We start from the raw sequence: 21,171 nt of genomic DNA, 5'->3' as shown, positions 1-21,171 counted from the left end.
GGCCAACAATATGAAACTGCAAGAGAGATGAATAGTCGGACAGAGGTCATTTTAGCCACTGGGGAGAATGTCTCAGAATAATCAATACCATACGTCTAGGCATAACCCTTAGCAACCAACCGAGCCACAGTCCCATCGGGATTTGCCTTCACTGTGAAAACCCATTTGCACCCAATAGCCTTTTTATTTTCAGGCAACTCCATTAAAACCCATGTATCATTATGTTTTAGAGCCAACATCTCTTCTTCCATACCCTTCGCCACCCATCATTAGTAATTGCTTCAGACACAGAGTTGGGAACAGACACAGAGTCTAAAGAGGCAATAAAAGACTTGGAAGATGAAGACAAAGAGTGATAGGAAACAAATGAGGAGATAGGATAGGTACAAGAGCGCTTACCTTTACGAAAAACAATGGGAAGATCATGATCATGGTCAGAGGAAGGAGGAACCGGATCCGAGGGCGAGGCAATCGATAGAGGCAGTGGATTAGATGTTGCTGCAGGTGTCTCATGGTGCTGGTGAACCCTGCGAGAGTATACCTGGGTGATAGGAGGACGAGATGGTGGAGGACTATGATGGGTAATGTTGTAAACAAGAAGATCATCAGGGGATGCTTCAAGAGAAGTAGCTGAAGTAGAGGACTCAACATTTTTTGAAACATCAGCTGAGATAAGGTACTTACCTAGGACAGGAGAAAAACAACGATAACCCTTCCGTTATCGGGAATAACTCAAGAATATGCACTTGAGGGACCTAGGTTCAAATTTGGATACATGAGGTCTAACATCTTGAACAATGCACGTGCACCCAAACACTTTAGGAGGAAGAGAGAATAAAGGCTGTGATGGAAAAATGATGGAGAACGGGATTTGACCACCCAAAACAGAAGAAGGCATGCGATTGATCAAGTGACATGTTGTAGAGATAGCATCTGCCCAAAATTCTGTAGAGACTTTCATGTGAAAATGGAGTGTACGAGCGACTTCTAATAAATGACGATTTTTGCGTTCAACAACTCCATTTTGCTGAGGTGTATAAACATATGATTGATGAATAATACCTCTAGTAGACAGAAAGGAGGAGAAAGGAGCAAAAAAAGTATTCTTTGGCATTATCACTTCTGAGAATTTTAATAGATGAAGTAAATTGATTTTGTATTTCAGCATAAAAGGTACAAAATATGGAGAATAATTCAGAACGATTTTTCATGAAATACAACCAAGTTACACGTTAAAAATCATCCACAAAAATATCAAAGTATCGATATCCAGACTTAGACAACACAGGGCAAGGACCCTAAACATCAGAGTGTATAACATCAAAAGGGGTTGTGGCTCTTTTGTTTATCTTAGGGCTATAGGACACTCTATGGTGTTTTTCAAACTGACACGCCTCACACTCAAAGTGTGACATTGACCCTACATTAGGACACAACCTTTTCAAAATGGGAAGGGAAGGATGACCAAGGCGACCATGTAATATGGGTAGAGATGGATCACTGGTACACGCAACAAGTTGAGAGATAGGAGTGGAGACATCATCGAGCATATACAGGTTACCTGATACACAACCCCTACCAATAATTTACCTCGTCCCAAGATCCTGAAATATACAATGAGTAGGAAAAAAGTAAATACCACAATTGAATGCATTAGTAATTTGACTAACAGATAAAAGATTAAAGGGAAAATGAGGAAGGCACAAGACAACAGAGAGAAGCATAGATTTGTTGAGATGGGCAATACCACATCCAATATAGGTGTAGTCGACCCGTTAGCTAAGGTAACCGATGACAAATTGGGAGAAGGTGTAAATGAGGAGAGAATACCTGTATCACCCGTCATATGGTGGGTAGCACCAGAATTAATGGCCTAGTTACTACTAGAAATGGACAAACAGGCTATAAGATTACCTAACTGGGTTAATGTAGTTGGGTAGCACCAGAATTAATGGCCTAGTTACTATTAGAAATGGACAAACAGGCTGTAAGATTACCTAACTGGGTTAATGTAGTGGTAGTCGATGGGATGGATGACTGGGAGCAAGAATTCTGAGTGAGACGAGAATATTTTGCTGCAGAGATAGTAACCTGTGATGGGGTAGGTAAGAGACCATCTTGAGTTGCAACATGAGCAAACTTCTGCGTGCCTTGCATATTGGGGGGCTTGCCATAGAGCTTCTAACAATTCTTTTTTATATGACCCTCAGCACCACAGTGAAAGTAAATACGAGGGCCATTACCACGATTGTTCCTTTTTTTACCTTTGCCATCACTAGGCTTCATGCTAGTTAGGCCGTATGATCTACATTAGGATCCTTAAGGGTTTCTTTGTCTTTAGAAACTCCTCGATCTTCCCCCTTACTAACTCTGAGAAGTCGAGGAAAGACATCCGTAAGAAAGGGAAGTGTCTCACCGGTAAGAAGCGGTGTGCGGGTTATCTCATATTCCGGTCTCAACCCAGCCAGAAAACATTGCACTACTACTTGTTCTTCTTGTGATTGCATCATCTTCACATCAGTAGGGACAGGAAACATAGCCATTTTTTCTTCAAAGGCTTGTTTTATCTTTGTATAATATTCGAGCAACGTCTTCTCTTGCATATTTGCTCGATAGATCTTCAATAACAAGTCATGGGCATGAGATAGGTCTTGTTTACCAGCATACAAGAACTCTAGATACTCCCATAACTCCTTGACGGTATCACAGTGACTAATCACATCATCCACGGACGAATCAAGAGTGTTCTGAATCTGGTTGAAGAGCTTATCATCTTCCATGAGCCATTTTTTTCGAGTTTTATTATTACTTTTTGTTTCCTTAGGTGGATCCTCGATTAAGTGGTCTCCCATGTCAATGCTTGACACATATCGTCGGATAATCTGCTTCCATTGAATATAATTCATTTTTCCCAATAACTTCCGATCAGTGATTTTGGTGGAGGAAGTGACAATTTCAGTCACCATCTTCTTACCGTCCTCTGCCATATTGTCCAGCAGTTAATAAAGTTAAAAAAAAAAAAAAAAAGAACTCCTAACTCCACAGATTCACAACAAGCTCAACACCAAACAACCAAAAAACGTCCCAACTCCACAGATTCACAACACCAAACAACTCAAGCAAACACAAAAGGTCAAATATTGGGAACACAGGGAACAAGCCATTATATTTCACTATGAAAACCAAAGCAAAACAAGCACAAAGAAACGTCAAACACAAGGGGCCATATTCGCACACATGCTGCTACAAACGTGAGGCAGCACAAGGATTGCTAGGAAATCGACCAACAGCAGAACCCAAGCCAAACACCTACCAGTAACCAAATCACACCAGCCCTCACCTAAGCAAACAACCTCACCTTCCAAGCCAGGGAACCAACATTCGCCGAAAAGGGAGAAACGAAGGGTAGATGTTGCCGGAGATAACAGAGGACATCGGTATTTGTCAAACAGCTTCAAACGTCGCCGAAAAGATAGAAACAAGGGCAAACGTCGTCGGAGATAACAGAGGAAGTCGGGGTTTTGAGTCAAACAGCTTCAGACATTGCCGGAAAGAGATATAACAGAGGACTTCGGGATTTGTCGAACAGGATTCGTCGCCGGAGAGAGAGAAAACATGGAGAAATGGAGAACACAAGTCGCCGCAGGTCGTCGGCCGCCGGAAAACAGAGACGAGGAAAAGGGTTTTAGGGTTTTTAGGTACAGTCCCGCTCTGATACCATGTTCAAAACTTTTCAATTTCTATTTCATATTTCTCAACAGTACACCCTAACAAATATATACACACTGTACAGTTACATATATACCCTTAACTACATATATGCATAGTTTCCAACAATATGCAAATCTTTTTTATATATTAATAATGATTATGTCTCATATATTATCTTTTTGATGTGCAAAGCAATAAACTATCTAAGACGGAGAAGACCACCACACCAATTGAGCTCTAGGTTTAACTTGTTACTGTTATTTTATCTACTGAATTTCTTCCCAATACTTCAAGTGATTGGTATACATACACCAAGGTACTTGGGATTTTTTAAAGCATATTTTACAAGTCATGAGAAGGAATCATAGAAGTCTTAGAGATTGGAATGCAGCTTTGTCTCTATTTATGTTATTAATAGAATTCGTTTTTATGGTTCTTAAAATAAAAAAAGAAAATAACAAAAAGGATTTTCGTCTTTGCAGGTTAATGGTGTTGACTTAGCTGAAATTGCAGGTGGGGAGGTTGCAATAACGAACATGCATTCATGTAATGGTCCTAAGTTTGTTTTTCAGCTTAACTTTTCCCTTAAACTTGGTTGTTCTACAGCCAAAAGTCCTGGTAGCAATTGCATTTCTTTAGTCATGATTTTCAATGGCATATTTAATTGTCAACAAAATGCAATCTTTGGTAGATTTCAATATCTTAAGAATTGGTATTTGTCAGGTTCATGGACATCTCAAGAAGCAAATGCACGCTTAAAATGTGTTTTTTCTCTAGTTACGGAGGTATGTGCCATACAGAGCACAACCTTTTTCTGCATGCCAGATAAATTCTGAAATTGTTTAATGCAGGGAGGAGAGAGCATTGAAATGATTATAAGAAGTTAAATTCTAAAGGATGCGGAGTGCCTGAAGAGTATGAAACTTTCAGTTGTATTACTATCTATCGTCTTGGTCATCTTCTTCCAGATGCTCGTTGGGTAACTTCTAAATCCTATGAATTTTGTGATAAAATATTCTACTGTAATTTATTCAATCATTATAATAAAATAACCAAAATGCTATATTCACCTAAAAATTGCATCGAAACACGTGGAGGCCGCCACGTTGGACGATCGAATACTGACATAAATGGACGGCCGTCCAACGATTTCGGACGACCGTCCATACATCCTGGACGGTCGTTCATAGTGGAATGGACGACCGTCCATAAAAAATTGTTTTGTTTAAAAAAAAAAACAATGGACGCCTGTCCAAAAAATTTGGACGGGCGTCCATTGTTTTTTTGTTTTCTTTTTCGTCTTCATCATGACCACAACTGCCCTCTTATCAAATTCCAACGACCCAACTTTGAGCTGTCTGGCATCTGCATATGGAGACAAATAAGCCCTTTTCTGAAAATGCTCAATCTTACCTCCATATCTATAAACTTTCTTGTACTCGGGAGGAAACTTCAAAGGAAACGGCAAAATGACCAATCTGACATGGAAGATGAGGATTTGTTTGGGAGTGATTCTGAGAATGGCAGCATAAGTACGCAGTTTGAGCAAGAGGAGACCATGGGAGATTTAGAAGATGCTTTACTTTCATATGATGATGAGATGGAGGTTTGGGAAGTTTGCAGTGGATATAAGGATGCTAATACAACTTGAGGTATTTCAGTTCCAGTACCAACTTTTGCATCCTTATATACACCGCATCAGCAACAGTAGACGGATAAGCTTCTTTAGCGCCAGTTACAGCAGTAGATACTATATACCTAATACTATATTGAATTCGGTTCCTAGCTTCTACTTATCTTACCGGTTTGTTAGCTCTTTTTTTCCTTAGCAAATGAAGAATTCACAGTTGAAGTAGGAATCTCAAAGGGAGTGGAGCAGTTACAAAAAGAAATGTGAGGAAAGATAGGTAGGAAGGACTCCGAACCAAAAAGAGAACCTTTTGCCGCGACTGGGATCATACTTTTGACTGAGGTTTCTTCAGTGGCTGTGAAGTTTCTTCAGCTGGTTTTGTAGCCATGTCGCAAAGAGAGAGAGAGAGCATTTAATTAGAGAAGGGACGCCCGTCCAAAAATAAAGGACGGCCGTCCATCCCTTATGGACGGGCGTCCATTACATACGGACAGCCGTCCTTACACAATGGACGGGCGTCCATTCATTGTGGACGGGCATCCATTCCAGATTTTTTTAAAATTTTTCTATTTTTTATTTTATTTACCAATGGACGGGCGTCCTTTAAATAAAGACGTCCGTCCGTAATAAATGGACTCCCGTCCATATAATATGGACGGGAGTTCATGTTAATGAACGGCCGTCCATATGTTATGGATAGCCGTTCATTAGAAAAAATTTAATAACGTAAAATGCGTTGATTGGTCTGACTCAGTATACACGTAAGCCGATACAAAATTTCGGTGTAAAAATGCCGGTGTCTGTAGCATTGTTGATAAAATAATATTACACCCTATATTCACTATCTTACATTTACACATATACCCCTAACTCTATACACATAACTTCTATCACTCCCCCTTAAGCTGGAGCATATATATTTATCATGTCCAGCTTGTCACAAATATAGATTACCCTTTTTCCAACTAAAGACTTAGTAAAGAAATCAGTTGATTGTTCCCCTCTTCTAACATGGTTAGTGGAAATTAATTTATGTTCAAGTTCCTCTCGCACAAAATGACAATTGACTTCTATATGCTTTGTTCGCTCATGAAAAATTGGATTGTTTCTATATGTATGGTTGTTTGGTTATCACATCACAAGTCCATAATCCTTGGATCACCAATTCCAACTTCTATAAGGAGATATCTTGTCCATATAAGCTCACAAGTTACTTGTGCCATAGCTTGGTACTCAGATTCTGCACTTGATCTAGCTACAATAGGTTGTTTCTTACTTTTCCAAGAAATAAGATTCCCTCCAACAAAAACACAAAATCCAGTCACAGAATGCCTGTCTACAGATGATCCTACCCAATCTGCATCTGAAAATCCTTCTACTTTACTGTGGCCATGATTACAATAAAGGATCCCACGTCTAGGAGCCCCCTTGAGATATTTTAAAATATGAAGAACCGTATCCCAATGAGGGGTCCTAAGAGATGACATAAACTGACTTACCACACTTACTGAGAAAGCAATATCTGGACGAGTTATTGTAAGATAATTCAAGTTTCCAACTATTCGTCTGTATCGCTCTGGATCATCAAACACCTCTCCATCCTCAGCATTCAAGTTTACGTTAGGAACCATAGGAGTATCACAAGGCTTAGCTCCAATTATACATGTTTCAGTCAACAAATCTAACACATACTTGCATTGAGACAAGACAATCTCTCTCCTACTTCGAGAAACTTCAACTCCCATAAAATACTTTAAAGAGCCTAACTCTTTCGTGTGAAATTTGGAAGGTAAAAAGATTTTCAAATTATGAATACCAACACTATCACTATCAGTGATTACAATTTTATCAACATAAAGAACAAGGAGGAGAATGCTAGAACTAGATTGCCTATAGAAGACAGAATGATCATAAACACTTCTATGCAAACCAAATTCAGTCACTACGTCACTAAATCTCCCAAACCAAGCACATGGAGATTGTTTCAAACCATATAAAGATTTCCTCAGTTTGCATACCTGGTGGTTGCTCCATGTAAACCTCCTCAAGAAGATCACCTTGAAGAAAGACTTCTTGACGACAAGTTAGTGAAGGGGCCAACCATAGGATGCTATAAGAGAAATAAATAACCGAGCAGAGGTCATCTTAGCAATAGGAGAAAATGTCTCCGAATAATCAATACCATATGTCTGAGCATAACCCTTAACAACCAACTAAGTTTTCAATCGGGCCTTAGATCCATCAAGATTAACCTTCACTGTGAAACCCGCCTTACACCTCACTTACACCCAATGGCCTTTTTGTTGCTAGGTAAATCAACGAGATCCCATATACTGTTATGTTCAAGAGCCAACATCTCTTCTTCCATAGCCGTTTGTCATCTATCATGAGCAACTGCGTCAAACACTTAATGGGGAATAGACATAGAATCTAAAGAGGCAACAAACGACTTGGAAGATAGAGACAATGAGTTATAAAAAACAAAAGCGGAAATAGGATAAGTACAAGAGCGCTTACCTTTACGTAGAGCAATGGGAAGATCTAGGTCAGAAGGAGGAGGATTCAGATTTGGGGTTGAGGCAGGTAGTAGAGGCAATGTCTCAAGTGTCTCAGATGTTGATATTGGTGCTAGTGCTGGTGGCACTTCTTGTGGTGGAGGGCGGCGAGAGTATATCTGAGTGACAAGAGGACGAGACAGGAGTGGCTAACTATAGTGAGTAATGGTATAAATAAGAAAATCATCAGTGACCAAAGAAGCAGATGGAATGGAATCGTCAACATAAAGAGTAGTTTTGAAGAATGAAACATCAACCGAGACAATATACTTACCTAAAGTAGGAGAAAAACAACCATAGCCTTGTTGATATCGAGGGTAAACCAAGAATATGCACTTGAGGGATCTAGGGTCTAATTTGGAAAAAGGCGGATGGACGTCTTGAACAAAGTAAGTACACCCACAGATTTTGGGAGCAAGAGGGAATAAAGGTTAAGAAGGAAAAAGAATGGAGTAAGGTATTTGGACAGACAGAATAGATGAAGGCATACGATTAATTAAGAAACAGGCAGTAGAAATAGCATCTACCCAAAACTGTTTAGAGACTTTCATATGAAAGAGAAGTGTACGAGCGACCTCTAACAAATGATGATTTTTTCGTTCAGCAACTCCATTTTGCTGAGGCGTATACACACCAGACGATTGGTGAATAATGCCCTTGGTGGACAAAATAGAAACGAGAGAAGCAGAAAAATATCATGTTATCACTTTGCAAAATTTTGATAGATGAAGCAAATTGGTTTTGTATCTCAGCATAAAAGGCACAAAATATGGAGAATAATTCAGAACGATTTTTCGTAAAATATAGTCACTTAACACATGCAAAATCATCCATAAAAGTAACAAAATATTTATAACCAAATTTAGATAAAACAGGACAAGGACCCCAAATGTCAGAATGTATAATACCAAAAGGAGCAATAACTCGTTTATTTTTTAGCACTAAAAGACACTCGATGATGTTTCTCAAATTGACATGCTTCACAGTTAAGCTGTGTTATTGATTGTAAACTAGGACATAACTTCTTCAGGATTAGAAGAGGAGGATGACCAAAACGACCATGGAAGAGAGAGGACAAATTACTAGTACATGCAACATGTGGCAGCACTAAAGTGAGATGTCATTAAGCACGTACAAGCCACCTGAGATACGACCCCTACCCATAATCTGCTTTGTCTCAAGATCCTGAAAGATACAATGAGTAGGGAAAAAATAAACACCACAATTAAGCGCAGTAGTGATTTGACTAACAGATAAAAGATTAAAGGGAAAGTGAGGAAGACACAGAACAGAGCAGAGACACATAGATTTGGTGGGGTTAGCAGTATCACAGCCCATAATCGGTATAGTAGACCCATTAACTAAAGTAACAAAAGACAAATCAGAAGATGTAAATGAGGAGAGAATATCTGTATCACTTGTCATATGGTGCGTAGCACTAGAATCAATGACCCAATTACGACTAGAAATAGATACAAGTTGTCGGATTACCTAGCTGAGTTAATGTAGCAGCAATTGACAGAATGGATGACTGGGGGCTAGCAAGCTGAGTGAGGCAAGCATACTCATCTGCAGATATAGTATCCTGTGAAGGAGTAGGTAAAATACCATATTGAGTGGTAACATGAGCATATTTCTGATTGCTCGACATAGTTGGAGGCTTTCCATCTAACTTCCTACAATTCCTTTTGACATGACCTTCAACACCACAATGGAAGCAAATATGAGGACCATTACCATTACCATTACCATTACCACGAGTACCCCCGATATCCCGACTAGCACCTTTGTTGCCTCTACCACTATTAGACTTCATGCTAGCAAATGCCGCATGATCTGGAGCAACATTCTAAAGAGTCTCCTTGTCTTTAGATGCTCCTTTATCCTCTCCTTTACTAACCTGAAGAAGACGAGCATAAACCTCCGCTAGAGAAGGAAGTTTGTCACTGGCAAGGAGTTATGTTCGAACTATCTCCTATTCTGGTCTCAGTCCAGCCAAAAAACACTGCACCACCACTTGCTCTTCTTATTCTTTCATTTGCACAACATCTACAGTCACAGGGAATATAGCTTGTTTTTCCTGAAAGGCTTGCTTCACCTCTGTATGGTACCCAAGTAATGTCTTCTCTTGCATATTTGCTTGATAAATCCACAATAATAACTCATGAACATGAGACAAGTCATGTTTACTAGCATACAAAAACTCTAGATACTCCCATAACTCTTTAACTGTATCACAATGATTAGTAACATCATCCACTGTGGAATAAAGAGTATTCTGGATCTGATTAAATAATTTATCGTCCTCCATGAGCCATTTCTTCCGAATTCTCCTAACACTCTAATTTCTTATCACTACCCTCTGGTTGCTTATCACTGTCTGTTTGTGGAAGTGAATCCGTAGGTAGATCCTCGGTCAAATGATCCTCCATGTCAATGTTAAAAACATATCTCCTAATATTTCGTATCCATTGTTCATAATTCTGCTTCCCCAATAACTTTCTATCAGTAATCTTTGCAGATGAGTGGACTGAAATTTCAGTTACCACCTGTTCACCTTCCACTGCCATAGCTTAATCAAACCAACAATGAATTCTCTACTAAGCTCACAGACAAAATCACCTCCAATCACCAATATCCAGCAAACCCAAATCACCAATTCACAATAAATTCACGACTCAAATCCAACATCACAACCAGAACAGTCATAAAATAAATATAAAAAAAGAAACACAATAACTGAAGACTGTTGAATAATAGAAACAGATCACCAACCGGAAACCACGACTGGAAAACAAGAGACGAGAAAGACTTAGTCGTCGGACAAAGTAACAACTGTGAACAGTGCCACTGTGAACATTGAAGTCGGCCATCGGAATAAAACCCTAAGATCCGTGCTCTAATACCATGTGATAAAATATTCTACTGTAGTTTATTCAATCATTATAATAAGATAATATTACATCCTATATATATATTTTCACTTCCTTACATTTACACATATACCCCTAACTCTATACACATAACTTCTATCAAATTCAAAAGAATTGTTTTAATCACATAATGACTCACCTCAAATTCTTCCCTATGTGGACATACATCCACAATGTGGTCAATGTTTAGGAGAAGCTAGAGTTCCTTGGTTTTTGTTGTGTTCTTGTTATAAAAAGTTTAATCTGCTAAGAGCCCATTTAGGATTTAAAAGTGCACCTGCACTTGCATGTGGATCAAACATAACCAGAACCAATCATAATGACATACATGATTATTAGGATAGGAGGATTCAAACACAAGAGTACTTGGTCAACTTGGTTCTGATTCTTGTTTATTTACAACTTTACGAAAAAATTTAAACTTATAATTAAGAGTTGTACTATAGTGTTAAAGCTCTACCACGTCCACCCACTGCGCACTTATGTAGTACAAATACAATCATAATCATAAACACGACTAATCATAATTAAATTAATAGGAGGATCCAAAGACAAGATGATTTTAACTTCACTCTAATGCCATTTAAGTTATAGTGTGACTTTAAAGCTTATGTAAAGGTCCTATCTATTGCCTAAGTTATAACGTGACCTAAAAGCTTATGTAAGGGTCCAATAATATTTTTCAAGCTCTACATCTAACCATATTACGACATAATACTATTTTAAGTTGTAAATTTAAGTAGTGAAATTTTGCAAGCTTTTACTAATGCTTGCATTTCTTTATATATTATGCTTGGATAAAATTGTTGTATGTATCATTTGCCACTTAATAAATTCCTAAGGTAATTTTTCACGTTTCTGATTTACACCCCACATGGCTTCCTTTTATGGATTTAAGGCAAAAAAAGGGAGATAAGGCTCCACCTACTAAAGAGATGTTGCTCAAGAGCAAAATGCTTCATTGGTAGGGTAATTGAATATCTTTTAAGTCACTACTATCCATGTACTTTCCACTCACTGGGATGTGATTTGTTTTCTTCTCATATAAGACATGTTTTACAAAATCTGTTTGGTTGTAGATACTGATGCTGGTTTTAATCCGACACCTTCTAATGTAAGGAATGCAGTGAAATTTCCATGTGTTTATACCATCTCATGCTGCAACCTATCTTTTTTACAGTTTTGTTTGACTGTGAGTTGCTAAGGCCTCATTACCAAAGTTATTTTATATATTGGGGCAGATTAGCGTATCTTTAAAAGCTAACGTATAATTTTCTTTCTAAATATAAATTTGGAAAAAACATTTCTTAGTACTAGTTGTTTCTACTCTTAGCATATGCCTACAATGTTCAATTCTCTCCCACCAAGATTTTCAAAGATGGTTACAGACGTTGCAACTAAACTAAAATAATTCTAAATTTAGTTTGTAGATGCGGTGAAGTAATTGTATAATCTTTTTGTGTTGATTTTTTTCTTTTTGTCAAATGACGATGATCTAACAGACTGATTTAGCACACCAGAATCTGTTTACCATAGCTTTGAAGGATTTTGGTTTCTTACTTGTAAGGAAGACAAAGGCAATTCTTATTTGCAAATTGTAAATATGGGGCTAGTTTTAATAAGTTTATTTGTATTGTTACAATATCTTCCCAATGGTATAATTTCCAAATTTGCAGATATCAATGTTGAAATTTATAGAGTTGGAAAACTATTATCTCCTTTGCAAGTGGAAAAGGAATATCAAGACTGGCTTTTGCAGATGTATGATCATTATGATGAAGAAAATAACTTTGGAGCAGATCAACCAATTTTTACCATTAGCCCCAAGAACAAAAAAGTCACTGGGCATTTCATCTGATGTTAGGCTTTGATTGATAAGGAATTTAACTTACAAAACATTATTTTCAATTTTGCATAGTTTGCTTTTCATATACTTTGTTCAGTTCCTTGGGTCTCTTTTTTATTCTATTGTTGCTAATTTTTTTGTTTACCTGTTGTTTCTATATCTAATGACATATCATAAATATATTATTCAACTATAGTTGCAAGGGTGCACCAAGTACTAGAGAGGAAGGGTTTAACATGAAAAAGAGGTCAAAGAGTTAAGGTTTTCAAGGGACCATGTGATGGAGTTCATAGCAACAATATCTATGCAACAAATAGAATATTTTTTTAATTGAAGGTCTTCAAGGGGATGTTGCTGGTAGGCAATGATTTTAAGACTCTTAGACTTATAGAACATGACTATTGTTTTCTTTTATCATTTCGTACTAGAACAAACGTATTATTGACATGTTTACATAATTTAATCTTCTTGCAAATTTGATAAATTTCATCCTCCCAAAAAACAGGTGATGCTCGAATTATATGCAGGCATGCTACCTTGTGCATTTGTGCTAAAAGTTCTATTTTTAGTGTAAAATATATCCTTGTACTTTTTGTTTCAAAACATGTGATGTCTAATATCTTTTATGGCTGAAAGCCTTAGGTCTCATGGATAAGGAAGGATGTGTCCTCGTGGAGAACAATGGGACTATCAGTTTGGATATTTTGGCTCCTTGTCGTCACCTATTGCATAATTGATCTATAAAGGTTTTCCATTTAGTTTCAATTTCCTCTTTACTGCTGCGTACGTTTTTGTTTCTTTGATATTTGCAAATTTACTTGAGCAAGTATTTATTAATTATTTTTGTCATTGGTATTAGTGTGTGTATGACAATATTGATTGGAACTACACTAGAGAAGCAACGTTAGAAAGCTCCTGCTTTGATTGACTTGTTGAACGCAAACAAATGTCAAAATTAGATGATTAGGTCTGTATTCATCAAACTCTCTTATTTTGGTTTATCAAGGATGAGAACAATGATTAAGTTATCTGGAAATTCATAATATAGAATGTCACATCTTATATATGTAAAAATATTCTCCCTTTCTTTTGGCACTTAGCTTGAGGAACAAAAATTCAATCCCTTTCTTTTCTCTTCCATCAAGATATTAATCACAACTAATTAGTTTTTGTTTTAGGCATTACTTTTAGTGCTAAAGATGGAGAGTACTCCTAGAAATTGTGGCTGTTGTTCAGCCTGCCAATGCTGTTTCTTCTAGTGCTTCAAAGAAGTTGGACCAAAAGTACATGTTAAGAATAATTTAGAGATGATCATGGAAGTCAGATTCATAGGTGAAAGGAAGAATCTCAAAAGGTTATCAACATTACCAGTGGTTTACCACCTACTTCTACGAAAGGGTATCAAGGTTTATATAATTGAATTCGGGTGCAAGTTACCAAACTTCTTCAAAATGCTGGTGATATATGTTTTCATTTCACCTTGTAAGTGATACAAAAGCTTCTTATCTCTTTTGTTCGTTGCAGTATAATAGATATCATTTCTTGTGTTTTATGATTATATAACCTGATATGATGGAATTTTGTGTCTTAGCCTTACTCAAGTTGTAAGAGTTGTGAGAGACAGGTGGTAGTTAAGGGATCTTGTAAGGTTGGAAATTGGAGACTGTTGAGTTGTAACAGAGCCCAAAGTTTTGTGTAGGTAAGAAAACTTTTAACGAATCAGCTTATCAATTTTTCTGTTCATGAAATTCACAGTGAAATCATTTCCATCTCCTAGCTAAGATAACTCATTCATACAAAATTTTGAAGAAACTTTGGATAACATTATTCTTCGCTAGTCTTAAGCCTAGAGTACAAAATAAGGGATGATAAGTAGCCCAAATAAGTTATCACAGATGCTTCCTGTATTGCATAATAGAATTGCAGAATTTCCCATCCTAGGTATTGTAGACAGACGAAAAGCAATTTTATTGGCTTCCTCTAGAATTAAGTATGATACTCTTTATCATCCACTCAATCTCAATACACTCTCTAAATAGGATTAATGACAGTAAAGCATCATCTTTGCATCTTTAATTTGCATTACGCATGGCAAGACTTTACAGCTTAAATATTATCATTGGGCCTAAACCTATAAGCTTAACTTTTGGTTTAAGTAGTTACTTAATAATTCTATTTACCTTTCACGTCAATTATCGTGCATATTTTAATGTTCTTAGGGAGTTTCTTCCTCCTATTATTTCCCTTAACTAGCATTTCTAATTAGACTTGATAACCTTTTATATTCCCCCTTTCTCATAAAATGACCCTTTCCACATAGTTGGTTTGTGTTTCCCACCTTTATCCATTGCATGTTATGACATCTATGATAACGGATTCCATTTGCATCTGTTACGGGGGTGATAGTCAAACTTAATACAAGCACAAGTGTTAATATACATGTAGACAAGTTCAAGATAGACCTTTCAGCTGATAATTTGACTCTTAATATTGAGTATGAGTTCACACATGAATATCTTTTATGTGCCCTTTTAAAGAACTGCCTCTTATATAAATAGTGTTAATATGTTTTGGTGTGCATTAGCTCCTTGTTTAAGTTATTCTGATTCTACAAGATATTCTGATTGAAAGCTATGAGTTGGACAAGATCCAGCCACATTATGAGGTGTACCTTGGTGATATCTCCACAAGATGAATTGGCGTCAGTTTCAATTCCATGTCAAGGTATTCCAGTGATCTAACAGATTTGCATCTAGAACCTGTTTCAATCTTTTTTCGAACATCATCTTGCCTTGTACTCATATGTTATATATATTTATATGTATGTATCAGTTATTCCTGGATCTTTAAAGCATGTACTATCCAATCACCAAATTTTGGAACAATTTGCTTCTAGGCTCTATGGTTAAGCAGCTTAAATTTGAGGTATTTTGGGATGTTAAATTTTCATGGCTAAACTTATTTGGAAAATTTGTAATTCTTATGATTGTAATTAAGTACGTTGGTGATTAATGAAGCAAACTGGAGTGGTTGACAAATCATTAGTCTCAAAGATTAATCTTATAAAGGAGGGGCTTAGCTGAACTCAGTTTAAAGTGGATTCTTATATATGATATGGTATATATTGTACTGGAACACAATTGATTATACAGATAATTATATTTATGTTACAACCTAAGCATATCAACTGCATCAATGGGGTAGATTCCTTAATACTGCATATGGTATTTCACAATGTATTTTCATTTAACTCGTGGTACTTAGTGTATACTGTTAATCTTTGATTTCAGTGTAGAAACTTGATATTATTAATTTCCTTTTAGCATAATACATTGGTTAATCTTTGATTTCAATGCCGAAACATGATATTATTAAGTTCCTTTTAGCATAATTAGAGATTTAGAACACTTTATGGAATATAGAGGTACTGCATCATAACATTTAAAGAAATATTTTTTTTTGGCTCAACCTGCAACAATCAAACAAATGTATTATCTTTTAAGTTAGATAATTGGAAACTTTTATAGCTTTTGAGAGTTGTTTAAGGCATACTTGCTAACCTATTTAACCATTCATTTCTTTCAGATGTTTGATACATATAGTAATCACGTCAACAAAGGTGTGGAAGTTGAATTGAACTTGGATGGATTTCGATTTGAAGACCAATTGGGCATAAAGCGTAAGGTCAAAATATTTCCTATATTAGGATTGTATTTTTGATAGATAATTCATTCATCTCCTACACATTGGTTCTTTAATGATTGCTAATACAATACGGGAGTTCTAATTTTGCTAATCCAGTATGTCCCAACTCCCACTTCCCATTCACATTAGTGCTTTTGGGATTGTATTGTGGGCTGATTAAGTTCACAATGAGTCTGTAACTTGGCCAAGCACTGGGCCATGTAATATTAAAGTTTTAATGCTGTGCAATATAATGTAACAAAGACACCCTAAAGGCCCATCTGAAAGTATGTTTATCTAAATTAGTAATGTTCAAAAGTTCAAAGAGTTAATCAAATTCTTGTTCCCTTATATGACAATATGATGTGCATAAGCCTGTTCTTATTGTTTATCTGACATCTTGTGCATGATAAGCTAATACTATAATTGTGCCTTGAGGTTCTATTGCATTTGAAGTTTTACCATTTTTGTCTGTTACATGATCTGAATGTCTTGAAAAAGTTTGTAAACATAGGTGGACGATTATGGATGTGTTGACCTTAGTGGCCTCTTGAAAGTAACGGTTGGTTATGGAAAAAGTGGTATGTGTCTTTATCTAACTGCATTTTTTTGTTTTGGATATTTACTTGCAAGGACGAAAAAGAAAATGATATTCTTTTATTACTAAAGCCTAATATTAGTCCAGTGAAACAGTGACATATTGAAAGCTTAGTGCTATCTAGTACTGGTTATCTCATATTTTAGTTGTATACTATAATTTCAAGGATGCAGACATTGGTTGATGGAAAATTCTTAGTCACTCGTTACTTTGTAGCTTTTGGTTTTGTTTGCCTAGCTAAAAAGGAAAAACATTTGACTTTTTAGTTTAACCGTCTCTAGGAACAGTCTTTAGATTTTTCTTCTTATGGATAATTTGATTGACCATGAAAAGTTAAATGTTACACAGAGCTACATCTAAGCATCAAGGTTGCAACAAATTTTATGTTAGTGATTAAATACTGTATAATTTTATCTATTTATGAATGGGTTAGAAAATAAAAAACTAAAGAAATTGGGACATAGTAAGAGCCTGAAATTCACCAAAAATAGTTGGCAAACTTCTTTAATCCAATGATTGTTGTGTCCACTGTTGGGTGTCTATATCTTAAGAGCTTAGCTTTAGTATTAACACTTTATGATGGTCATTTTTCAGTCACGAATACTACATTGTTAACTATTGGTTTGCATGTTCAGGTTCCTCTTTTGCAAAGTCCAAAAACGGAGTCCTGTGAGATACCCTCATATTCTGATAGAAAGTTACAACTTCTTGAGGGCTCAACTCCCCTCAAACATGTAGGAAACCTTGCGGTATCCATCGTAAAAACTAAGAAGGTATTGTGTCAGATTCCATCTCTACATTATTTCTAAGATGTAAATGCACTTTGATGCTAGACTAGATGCTTCATTGTCTTTGATTTATATGTTCCAGGTAGAGATTTTCACTTGTTCTCAATGCCTCGGTCAAAGAAGAGTTGAATTTTCCAAATTTCAAAAAGAACTTTTCCTACTGTTTTGAGTTACAGTGTCCCTAGCTGAGTTGTTGTCATGTACCAAATGTGGTGATTTTGCTTACTAATTGATAGTTGGTTTTAGTCTGAGCTTTGTTGTTTGAACTGCTTTTGTTGCAGGAACTTCAGCATGTAATTACAAATATGGTTCTAATTTGTAAATTCTTTTTTATGATGAAATATTTCTACAGTACATGTTTCTATTAGGTAAATACATTTTTTATGCTGGAATAGGTGCTCCATTGCCTTTGATTTAGTTGTTTTGCCTAGAGATTCTTTTCACTTGTTTTTAATGCCTTGGTCAAAGAAGACTTGAATTTTTCCATATTTCGTTCATGTAAAAGAACTTTTCCTACTGTTTTTGTGTCTCATTGTCCCCATTAGTGTTCAACATTACTACTTAGCTAAGTTGTTGTCAAGTGCCAAATGTTGTTTTGTTGTTTGGACTGCTTTGGTTGCAGGAACTTGAGAATGAAATTTGCAAATATGGTTCGCGTATCAAGAATCATGAAATGGCATTGAAAATTGTTAATGATCAAACGGCAGAAGTCGAGCAAGTCTTGTCTAAATTGCAAGGTTTTGACTGACATAATTTTCTTTCTTATTCCTTAAAAATATTAAGAAAATGAATCCTACTCAGTATGCATGATTGAAGTACAAGATTTGGTGTAGAATGATAAATTTCACAAATTACTTGTCCGTTTTAAGAAACTTTTATGACCCAAGAACTTTAATGTAACACATACTAGCTATTATTGTGTATCTTTATTAAGTTCAAGATCCAAAATGGTAATTTGCTCAATTTGGTGATAAGATTACACAATTTTAGGCAGTGATCATTTAAAGATGTCACTACTAATTTGGTTTATTTGTCATATAAATCTTTTGGAATCATGTGAATCGTATTGTTTTCAGATTTTCAACATTTTTTTGTCTATTCTATTTATTTGTAGTTGTTAAAATATTTGTTTGTCATGATTAATAGGTACATATTTACCTTGTTCACATCTTAATGTGTTCAATCTGCTTGAGTATGGGACATTGTGTATTTTGGGTCCTGTCATAAGAGTTAAACGTTTAGGACATATGTAGACACCACAATTGAGGATCTCAAGTTTCTTTATTATTTTGAGGACCTGAAGGCACGTTTTGTCATTCTCTGCCATGCCACAATAGCAGTTGGTCATTACAACATTAATGAAATAATAATATTTGTTTGAGAAAAGTTAAGTTCTCCAGTAATACTTTTAATAATGGTACCTGTCTATGTCATGACTTATTTGTGATGAGGATGCAAAAACATTTTGATATGAATTATGTGGCAATTAAACTCTCTATGACTTGCAATTTGCATAATACTTGTGGTACTGCAAAACGTTGTTGGCATGATACTAAGCTATTTGGAGTTCTATGTTGAAATTATTTAACTTTGTTCCACATGATATAAACTTCATTGGAAGAGAAAAGAATAATGGTTAATTTTAATGTTCATGTTCATGTAAAATCAAATAGTTAGAAATTTGGTTTTATTTTCTACTTGCTACTTAAATTAAAGCACTGCCTCCAATGTATTTATAAATGTGGCTCCAACAACATATGCGGTGGAAAACTGAAAAATGGATCTGTTGTTGATTTGTTTACCAGCTTCAACTGAACCTCACATGTTGACTGATCCATACTCCTTGCTTACAAAAGAGGAAATAACAAGACAGATTGAAAGCGGGGGTCAATCTGTCGCCGCTGTTCTCTGTTGTATTGGTAAGGAGTTTCCACTCCACGAATCAAGGACTGATTTCATTGAAGATATTGTCGGCCTTGTCGCACTTACTGGAAATGCTTGGACCAGCAAGCTTAGCAAGCAGGTCACCATTCTGTTATTTTCTTCAAATTTCTTAACTGAAATGATTACATGTCCATTAGTTTTTTGTGGTTTATGATCTCTGGTTTATCAATCTTTAGGATGTTAGCGGAGTACTTGGGTGAAGATCAAATGCTTGCTTTGGTCTATGGATCCTTTAGAGCAGCTTGTGCTCTTCAGGAGTACAAAAAAAATGGAGAAGTTAATTGTAAACTTTTTTTTTTTTAAGTTAATTGTACACTTGGACTACATGGAAAAGCAACTGAACGTGGAAAGTAAATAGTTGGCCAATTTCTTGTTATATGCCTTGAGGATATGAGGTGCTATATGCAGTGTCCTGATTGCAATTTCTTTTTACCTCCTCATTTCTTCGTTATCATTTGTAGTTAATTTGGGTTTTTGGATTTTATGGTATATTTTTTGATTGTTGATTTGAGTTAATATTGGTTGGTTTTGAGGTGTTGTTGATTTAGATTGAGATTTATTCTTGCTGGTTGATTTTTTTATATGTTGATGTCGATGGCGGTGGTAGTTAGCAAATCTCACTGGAGTTGGAGCAGTGACTGGAGCCGGGCTCGGAGAAGAAAAGGGGTTTAGAGAGGAGAGAGTGTATTTAAGGAATTAAATGGTATTTCCATCTTTACAGTGACTGTACCTTGTCAATTAACGGATTTTGCTAACGGATCTTAATAGTGAGTGGGAAATTGTTTTTTTTTTTTTTTTTTTCAAACCTTTCAGGTGGGAAAACTTGCTTATGCCAAACCTGGGTTGGGAAATTGTCATTCTCCCTTAAAAACTTCTATAGTGACTATTATTATGAATTTCCTTCTAAAGCTATTATAAATATTTGTGGAAAAAAAAATGTTGTATGCCTTGGAACTTCTTTATATTATGACTCAATTTTCAAGCATGATTATTTGTATTGTAGGCCCTCCACAGGGGAGTTGGATGGCAGTGATCCTCAGAGGAGGCTAGCCTTGCTAGAGCCTATTTTACCATGTGGGGACACCCCACCAGGTTTTATGGGGTATGCAGTTAATATGGTTGACCTAGATGAGCATCATGTTTACACGAGGACAAGTGCAAGTGATGGTCTTAGGGAGACTTTGTTCTACCGACTCTTTGGTAAGCTTCAAGTTTACAGAATCCGTGAAGACGTGATAGAGGCTCATGCTTGTACAAAGCATTGTTCTATATCTCTAGATGGCGAGATTTTGAAAGAGAATGGACTTATTTGTCTTGGGCACTGGTATGTATTGTTTCTTTTTTCCTCTCAATACTTTCATTAAAAATTTTGTAGAATTTTTTCCCCCATTAGCAAGAGTCGGTGCCTAGTTACAATTGCTACTTTAAGCTAACAGGCACAACCACTAAACATTATCTTGTTTGATCATTCTTTTCAGGAAT

At 36.2% G+C, this 21,171-nt stretch overlaps 1 protein-coding gene across 1 annotated transcript; it reads left to right on the top strand.

The window, feature by feature from the left end:
* Nucleotides 1-15,311: 15,311 nt before the first annotated feature.
* On the top strand, nt 15,312-19,575 carry LOC116121602 (structural maintenance of chromosomes flexible hinge domain-containing protein GMI1-like). The gene is made up of 5 exons (XM_031407544.1): nt 15,312-15,399; nt 16,261-16,359; nt 16,874-16,940; nt 17,593-17,730; nt 19,551-19,575. The coding sequence occupies exons 1-4, from the start codon at nt 15,367-15,369 to the stop codon at nt 17,628-17,630; spliced, it is 237 nt and encodes a 78-aa protein (XP_031263404.1). The 5' UTR covers nt 15,312-15,366; the 3' UTR covers nt 17,631-17,730; nt 19,551-19,575.
* The last annotated feature ends 1,596 nt before the right edge of the window (nt 19,576-21,171 follow it).

Source organism: Pistacia vera, unplaced genomic scaffold, assembly GCF_008641045.1.
Source record: "Pistacia vera cultivar Batoury unplaced genomic scaffold, PisVer_v2 Contig999, whole genome shotgun sequence".
Lineage (NCBI taxonomy): Eukaryota > Viridiplantae > Streptophyta > Magnoliopsida > Sapindales > Anacardiaceae > Pistacia > Pistacia vera.
This window is presented reverse-complemented; position numbering and strand designations above follow the sequence as displayed.